The 8,768-nt window shown below is 47.1% G+C and overlaps 1 protein-coding gene across 4 annotated transcripts in view; it reads right to left on the bottom strand.

The window, feature by feature from the left end:
• Nucleotides 1-390: 390 nt before the first annotated feature.
• The window catches only part of TXNRD1 (thioredoxin reductase 1), a 61,886-nt gene continuing 53,508 nt past the window's right edge, over nt 391-8,768 (bottom strand). For 2 of the 4 annotated variants that reach the window (XM_028490523.2, XM_028490521.2), the window contains exons 15-16: nt 6,957-7,073; nt 391-2,228 (exon numbers count right to left, since the gene is read on the bottom strand). In XM_028490523.2, coding sequence (XP_028346324.1) covers nt 6,960-7,073 — 114 coding nt within the window. In that variant the 3' untranslated portion in view covers nt 391-2,228; nt 6,957-6,959. The remainder of the gene's footprint in view (nt 2,229-6,956; nt 7,074-8,768) is intronic. The other 2 variants (XM_007103813.4, XM_055085277.1) reach the window with 1 other exon arrangement.

Raw genomic sequence — 8,768 nt, 5'->3', positions numbered from 1 at the left:
ATTAGAAAATTAAGTGCATATGAGTGAATAATCTGAGCATGACAATAAACATCAATGTAAACACTTACTGAACCCCGGGTATGTGCCCGATCCAGTTCAGAGAGAAAGGAAGGCTCACGCACCCTTCACAGTGCTGTTGTCAGGTGGGGCGGTTTTGTCACCTTAAAAACTAAGATTGACAGATCAAGTGGGGATAAGCTGAAAAACGGAATCTGGAATGTCAACACGGCTAAAATGTGAACCTCAGCACACCAACCAGGCCCCACAGCACAGCATCAATGAAACTTACTCAGCACCTAGTTCTCACCATCGCCAATAGGAGCCCTGAAGTCCATTTGGCTGTCAGTTGAACAATCCCAAGACCACCATTCAACAAGAAGCCACACAGGGTGATTATTAACAGCTTTTAAGGTTTCACATAGTTTCTTTTCAGAAGATTTATAACAAAAATACACGGAGTTTAAAATGAGTTCCGATACACTGGGCAATTACGCAGACAAGTCTATAAAGTGGAATCCTTCTCGTGGGGGCAGAACATTCTATTCCAGAAAGACAGAATCACAACACGATTAGGCATGATCACCCCGTACTGCCTATGTTCTAATTTCAGAGATTGGCAGACTTGGAGAAAAAAACAAATTTAAAAATAAATAAAGAAAACTGAACACAGTCAGCTGTCTCAATTCCCCTCTCCTCTTTTCCTTTTCCCATTGTCTCCACACAACCAGATGGCACGAAGGGTGAGGCAGGGCTGTGAGGCAGACAGGGTCAGGGGATCTGCTGACTAAATGCTGGGCAGACGCTGAGTTCCCTGAGGTGACCGAGAAACGTACTTTCAATCAACCACTCAGTGCTGTAGCCGAGAAACACACACAGAGGGGAGGAAACAAAAAAGGAGCTACAAGAACTGCTGGTGGGAGGTCTGACGTCCACAACATGTTTAAAAATCCAACTTCTGTAGTGGGAAAACGGCTTAAATATGATCCATCGTCAGTACATTTAGCCAGAAATCTGTAACTGTAGGGTTAATACCTCTTTGTGATAACACGAGTTGGAATGCTAATGGAGCAGAAACACTTCTGCCCAAATTCCACCAAGTACAGTCAACAGAAAAAGCCAAAACCATTTGGTTTTTACATGAAAATCCTTCACATCTACCTGTGTTCAAAAATAATAAATGATATTAACAGCTTTTTTTAAAAAAGTAATTACCACAAGAGTTAAACTGTTAAGTGTGGAAAGACTTATTTTTCCTATGAATATAGTTCTCAGGAAGGGACAGATGCATAACACACATGAAATATAAAGCTGTAGTATTCTGTGATTTTAGCTTAAAGCAAAAGCTTAAAGCAAAAGCTACCCCCCAGAAAGTCTTTAAACAAGCGTTAAATGTTTCCCATTGCAAAAGATCTCAGCTCACTTAGACCAGCACACAACGGACTAAATAAAGACATTTATCGTTTCTCCCCACTTCAGCTGTGCACCTGCCTCCACGATGAAGAACAGTGGAGATCACGCTGTACGACCAAGTTCCCTGCAGTGGAATATTCCTCCAAACAGGCTGGCCAGGTAGCCATTTCATCATCGGTGGTATAGTGCCTGGGAGCACACCTGGCCAGGGGTGACCACTTGTTTTGGGGAGACGCTCTCTCCCCGGGACAAGCCTAGGAGCCACAGTGCGCCATCCCAGCAACGAGCCGCCTTATTTGCACACGGTGGCCACGACTTGCTTTTGTATAAAAATTGTCTGCTATCATCTCTACTTTCACTAACACGGCGGAGAAAAAAAGAAAAAAATAACCAACATGAGAAAGGTTGACAGTGAGAATAAGAAAACCTACAAAGGAAAGGCCATGCAAAAACTGCTTCGACGGTTCCATCACCACCCACCGCGCGGGCTTGAGGCTGGTGACTTCATGGACGCCCCTCTGCGAAGCTCTGCCGAAAGTCAGTTTCGAGTGCGTCATGCTGACCCCAGTGCGATGCTGCCTGCCACCCACGCGTCACCTCCGGCGCATGAGATCCAAGGAGGCCTCGGGGCTACAAGCCCAGGACACGTGGCTGCTGAAGCCCGAGAGCCTTCCGCAAACTTCGCCTTGGACTTGGGCAAGAAATACGTCAGTGGTTTGGAGTCCTGGCAGCAGCATCCACACTGGGGCTTAACCTCAGCAACCGGTCTGGAGGATGTTTCCCCCCGAGCGCTTGGTCACCGACAGTGTCGTGAATACCTGCAGGGGAGGAGACAGCATGAGACTCGGACACCAGCACAGAAGTTAACGGGGCGCAGCTCAGATAACACCACGGGACTAAGAATGACTTGGGTGACTACTTACAACAGAGATGTAATATGACCAAGGTAAGCATTTCAAAACCAAGGTGAAAGAGAAAAAAATGTAGCTTATATCTAATAAAGCACTTACTTGCATGAGGGTGATTAAAATAATACCCTGGCTGTTTATCAGTTCTCTAAAAGAAATGTACCATGAAATATTCTGGACACATAGAAAGAAGTGAAGTGTACTATCATGAACACCCTTGCGCCCACCCAACTCGGGGAGCTTCATAACACATGGTTCGAGCCCCATGTGTATCCCCTTCCTGATAACTTTCCCCCTCCCCGCCCCTTGACTGGTGCTTTTCTTTTGTAGGTTTTTAAAAACTTAATATGCAAATGGCAAGATGGTATATACATCCTCTTCTGCTACCTGCTTTCTTGGCTCAATACTTTATTTCTCTTATTCACACTTATGGACACAGATAGCTCTAATTCTTCCATTTCTCACTGAATAGTATTCAATTACTATAGTATACGATACCATGTTAGAATACAGTATATATACTATAGTAGCGGTCCCCAACCTTTTCAGCACCAGGGACCGGTTTTGTGGAAGACAATTTTTCCATGGATGGAGGGGGGCGGGCAGGAAGGGGGTGATGGTTCAGGGAGTAATGCAAGCGATGGGGACTGGGAGGTGAAGCGCCCCTCGCTCATCTGCTGCTCACCTCCTGCTGTGCGGCCCGGTTCCTAACATGCCACGCCCAGGAGTTGGGGCCCCCTGTATTACAGTATTCAATTACTCAAATAGTGAGTATATTACAAATTACATACCCAGGCTCCTTTTGCTGGCCACTCAAGCTATAACCAATATGCTATCTGCAACATGCTATGACATTCTGGTACATCTCCCTGCACCTGGAGCTAGAGGTACAACTGCTGGGTGCGAGGGTAGGTGCAACTCTGACTTGGCTAGATTTCCAAAGTGCCTGACCAACTGATGCTCTCATTTGCAGTGACTGACAAGTTCTCCTGATTTCACACCCTTGAAACATTGGTCCTTGTGGACTTAGAGCCTAAGAACGTTAGGTGGCTTTGATTTGCTGCTACTCAGGATTGCCTATACAAAAAACACAAGGGCTTTCAAACCTTAAAGCCTGTTCACGCTGATTAAAATACACAGAAATTACAGATTCTAATTTGGCAGATCTAGGGTGGCGCCCAGGAATCTCATTTTTAGCAAGAGTCCCAAGTGATTCTAACGCAGGTTGCCTAAAGACCACAGATTAGAACTTCTTGAGGAACACCAGTGTAGGCAACGCACTGAGAATTTAACGCAAAATCCAAAGCCTAGAAGCCCACTGCATGGTAAACTAACCACTGGTTGCTTAACTTTGTAGTTTCCCCAAACAGGAAACCTGCAGCTCTCCTACACTCTATCTGTAACAGTAACTCTCTAAATTGCCAAATTCAGAGGGCACCTTGCGGCTTTCATTTCTCAGCCTCTCTGTAGCATTTCTTATTATGGATCTGACCTTCTAACAATTCTTTCTGTTTCCGTGAAAGCACTCTTTCCTGTTTCCTTCTTTTGTGGCTATTCCTCAACCATGGCTTAGAGGTGTGCTGCTGAAACACCAATTTAAAAAAAAAAAAAAAAATTTATTTATCTATTTATTTTTGGCTGCATCGGGTCTTGGTCGCTGCACGTAGGCTTTCTCTCGTTGCAGTGAGCAGGTGCTACTCTTTGTTGTGGTGCACGGGCTCTAGGCGCGTGGGCTCAGTAGTTGTGGCTCACGGGCTCTAGAGTGCAGGCTCAGTAGTTGCGGCGCACGGGCTTAGTTGCTCCGCTGCATGTGGGATCTTCCCCCTGGACCAGGGCTCGAACCCGTGTCCCCTGCAGGCGGATTCTTAACCACCGTGCCAACAGGGAGGTCCCTGAAACACTGATTTCCCCCAGCCCTTAGGGTGGTCAGAGCCCCAGGGCGGGTGGGCTGCAGAACCAGGTGCCTGATCTGCTTACTCCAGTGTGCTGCCCAAACAATGCCACCGTCCACACATGCACGACATGAACAAGGCCAGGCAGCATGGCCCTAGGGGTCCTTCCTCAGCTCTCTCCCCTTTAGATGCTCTCGTCATGGTCTCATTCAGGCAACTACTCCCTTTTAGGCAGATGGCTCCCGGTGAATGGCAGTGCCACTACTCGATTGACCAGGCCATGTGCCACGCATCTGGAACTGACCCTTAATTGACCCTTTATTCCTCTATTTCCATTACTGCTGATGTATCATCAATTAGTAAGTCTTAGATATTTTGCTTCTTTCCTGTCAAATCTGATCCCTCCTCTTCATGTTAACACTGACTGAACTGTGAGATGTTTGTTAGTTTCCAAAACATACGGTGCCTTCACCTCCCTGTGATGACACTGTGTGGACCACACATTATACATTCCCGCCCTACTGGACACGGACATGGGGGGCAGGGGCTTGCTCTGGCCAAGGATACACGTGGAAGTGGGAAGCATCACTCCTGAACAGAAGCCTTGGGCACCAAGGTGCTTTTCCTATACCTCCTGCTCCTCTGCCATTCAGCCAGCTGTGCCCCTAGGAGAGGCGGCCCCATCAGCCAGGTCCTGGAGTGATGCTGGAATTGGAGCTAGCTGCAGCTGTTCCATGATGGCCTTAGAGCACCACAAGGAATAAACCTCTGTTTTTATCGGCCAAAGAAACCCCAAACAAAATCACCACCCAAACTGATCATCTATACTGCCCAGGCATGAAAACATTAAGGACCTTTGTGTAAAATCAGTTAAACTTAGAAACTTATTTGGCTGCTGAATACAATTAAGATTTCAATCCAAATCTTTTCGGTCACACCAAGTAAGTTGAAAGGTAACTCTAGTAAGATTCTGCAGAGTCCCTTTGTCCTACTCTAACCCAGACTGACCTTTGAGAACCACCGAGTAAGTGTCATACTGAGACAGGAGGCCATGGCTGATTTGGGAGGGACCCCGGTGGAAGCGAGACGCATCAAGTGCTTGTATCACTGGCAGCACCCCTGGACGAGCTTTTTGGTCAGCTGCATTCTCTGATGCCTGAGAAACAACTGATCTCCCGATTTTTAATACAAAGAGGAAAGAGCACAAGAAATCGAGGCCACTTCGGCTATACAGGTCAAAGCAACAGGAATCAACATCAAATATACTTGTGAATAAAAGAGGAAAATACTTTTGTGTAAAGGAGGAACAATACTGAGAAAAACCCGTGGTCGATTTTAGCCTTAAAAGCAGCAACAAAGCCTTTTTTCTTCCTGTATATCAGCAGCACCTCAAAAAAGTCAGACCCAAGTAATAATGGCTAGTAAAACATTTAAAGTATGAACCCAGAAGAAAAATGTGTGAACTCGCATCCAAAAAAACAGTAATTATAAGAAAAAAGGTTCATCCTTGTTAATAAAGATATGTGAAAATCCTTGAAATAGCTATCTTTCATACTCATTAAAGAAAAAGTTACACTGAATTTTGCAACGTTTTCATTAGCACTCAAATTCAATGCTGATGACACTGTAAACTAGCACAATTCTTTTTTGAAAAGCAATACAACTCCTTTGTTTAAAAAATGTGTGACTGGGCTTCCCTGGTGGCGCAGTGGTAGAGAGTCCGCCTGCCGATGCGGGGGACACGTGGTCGTGCCCCGGTCCGGGAAGATCCCACGTGCCGCGGAGCGGCTGGGCCCGTGAGCCATGGCCGCTGAGCCTGCGCGTCCGGAGCCTGTGCTCCGCAACGGGAGAGGCCACAGCAGTGAGAGGCCCGCGTACCGCGAAAACAAAAATAAAAACAAAAAAAAAACATGTAAAAAAAAAATGAGCAGAGGCAGCTTTTCGATCCCAGCACAAAGAACACTCACAAAAGGGCAAATGCGGTAGGCATGTACCTCACATTTCTTATCTGGCCAGCACCTCCCAGCCTCACAACACCCCCTTCACTGAAGACTGTGATTATATGTTGACTATAAACAAAACAAAACTTCTGATGTTTGGCACTAAAAGTCATTTTAAGACATTTCACAGGGTCTTCTCTCTGATGCTCCTTCTTCTTGAGCCATTTTTTTTTCTCTACAAATAAACTTAAGTTGAAATTATTACTCAAAATGATGTGTAATCAGTTTCCCATTCAACTATTACTGCTCAGAGGTCCAGAATAAATTATCACCAGACCGTCCTCACACTGAATAACGCTCGTGCCATCCCTGACACCCCAGGCCTTAAGACCCCCTCTCGTACTGAAACCAAGGGGCCTTCAGTCAAAAGAACAGTAGTCCCTCCTCCTCCTCCAGCAATTCCAGAAGGAAACCCTTTGGAAACTATTTTGCTCCAAAAAGCAAAGCCTCCACTGAGGAATTCATCGACTTTTGTAAGCAATTACTTCTGAGAGCCACAGGTTGTGCAACTGCCCAGGTTATTTTATCGAAATGGTACAGAAGAGTTCATTCGATCAATCATTCTGCAAACCACACACAGCTGGCACGGGAGCCGGGCTACTTCTAAACACTTGAAAGCAATGCCCAGGACCAATTTTCAAATTATTACTGTTTCTAATCTACCAATGGACTGACATTTGTGAAGTTTGATAAAAATGATTAGGAAAAACCCCAATTTTCTATTGTATCAGATACTGTCAAATTACCCTTTAAGTTTCTAAACCTTTTTTCTTCATTTCCATCCTGATCTCATTATGGACTAGCAACAAACATTCTCTGGACTGCATTTTGAGTGGCACTCCTCTACGGCACATGGCTGTTTGCTAAAAAAACAAACAGAAAAAACAACCAGTGGGTTCAACAGCAAATCCAATTACATACTTTGCCAGCCAGAACTCAGCATTTAGCAAGAGTGTCCCTAAAAATCCCCTACTGATCACATTTTACTTTCCCTCAATCAAGAAGCTTTAACAAAGATTTCCACAGTCGGGATTTTGTCACAAGTGTTTGGTTTTTCAAAATCCAGCTTCTAAGCAAGTTGCTCAAAACCAGAGGTAAAAGAAATCACCAGAGGAGCTTTCTCGAAATATTCCTCAACCTCCCCTCTCCCCAAAATACTGTAATGATGACTTTTTAGTCAAGCCACATCTTCTGTAATGAAATACCCTGGGGAAAACCAGCCAACACATGCAGTTACTGAGTATCTGCCGAATGCCAGGGACTCCCCTAGACGCTTTCTGCACAGCATAGCCCACTGGCCCTGCGAGTTACAGCGTCTCCACGTCAAATGCCGTGGGAAGGTGTGTAGAGCATCGTCTGCACTGCGCGGTGCCTCGGAAGCCAGCCTGCCTGAGTTTGGAGCTTGGTTCTGCCACTTCCAAGCTGCCAGGTCACTCAACCGCTCTGTCCTCAATTCCCTTGGGCGTCAAATGGAGACACCCCTGCCACCCACCCCGTGGGGTTCCTGTAAGGACTAGTAAGTAAGTCCGCACGCGGAAGGCAGGGTCCTGACACAGTCGTAAGCCCTCAGGAACCTCAGCGCTTCTGCAGCGTGATTCCCCGGGAAGCCGCTCTTTCTACCACTGCTCCCGACTTCAAGCCGCAAATGTGAACCACTCTCAGTTCTTCCCATTTCCAAACGGCAGGCTAGCGCGATCAACTCCATCTCCTATTCTCGCCTGGACCGTGTCTTCCGACACACACTGCCACGACGCCGGTTCAGGCCCCTGTCCCCACCCGCCTCCGGACGTGCCTCGGCGGGACCTCTCCCCACAGCGCAGCCGGAGGGATTTCTCTCAGTAAGGTGTCTGATCGCGTACCCCCCCACACACACCCGGACCCCCGACCCAGCTTTAAAGCTCTCTCAGCTGAACTGCAATGGCCCCGGGATAAAGTCAAAATATCCCGCCTTGGTTTATGAGGCCATGACCTTCCTACTACCTACTTCTCCAGCCTAATTTTATCATTTTTTCTTACCCCTCTCTGAGCTCTTCAAGCTACAGCAGGGCTCAGGGACCCGAAAGGCCATGAGGTCTTCCACAGAGCTCTCGTATTTGGCGTCCCCTGACCCTAGGGCTCGCCACACCGGACTGTAACTGGCACTTCCCTCACCTGCCTCCCTGCTCTGACTCACATCCTAAATCCTTGCTGCTGCCCAGTGCCCAGCACGGAGCTAGAGGCACGTGGCTGACGACAGATGCGTTCAGAGGGTGAGAAAATAGCATTCAGGGTTTTAATCTCGTTAGTCAGCCGCCAGCTTGGGAAAAAGAAAAAGAAAAAAGCCCTATCAGAGGAGAAGAACATGAATACCTCTGAGCTTCCGCGTCATAAGAGAACCAACAGATGGAGAGGCACAGCGGCAAACGTCAAGACTTACAAAGGGTTCCCATGGTGCCAGGTGTACTGCGGGAGCAGGCCTTTGGCTGACCTCCCTGCGGGCCGGGGCTTCAGGAGGACACCTGCCTCTTCACTGCACCTCTCTGCCCAGCTGGCAGTCATCCTGCCAAGACGCTGCCGCG

This window comes from Physeter macrocephalus, chromosome 6 (genome assembly GCF_002837175.3).
Source record: "Physeter macrocephalus isolate SW-GA chromosome 6, ASM283717v5, whole genome shotgun sequence".
In the NCBI taxonomy this organism is placed as follows: domain Eukaryota; kingdom Metazoa; phylum Chordata; class Mammalia; order Artiodactyla; family Physeteridae; genus Physeter; species Physeter macrocephalus.
The sequence above is the reverse complement of the archived record's forward strand: the minus strand, read 5'-3'. Positions and strand labels throughout refer to the sequence as shown.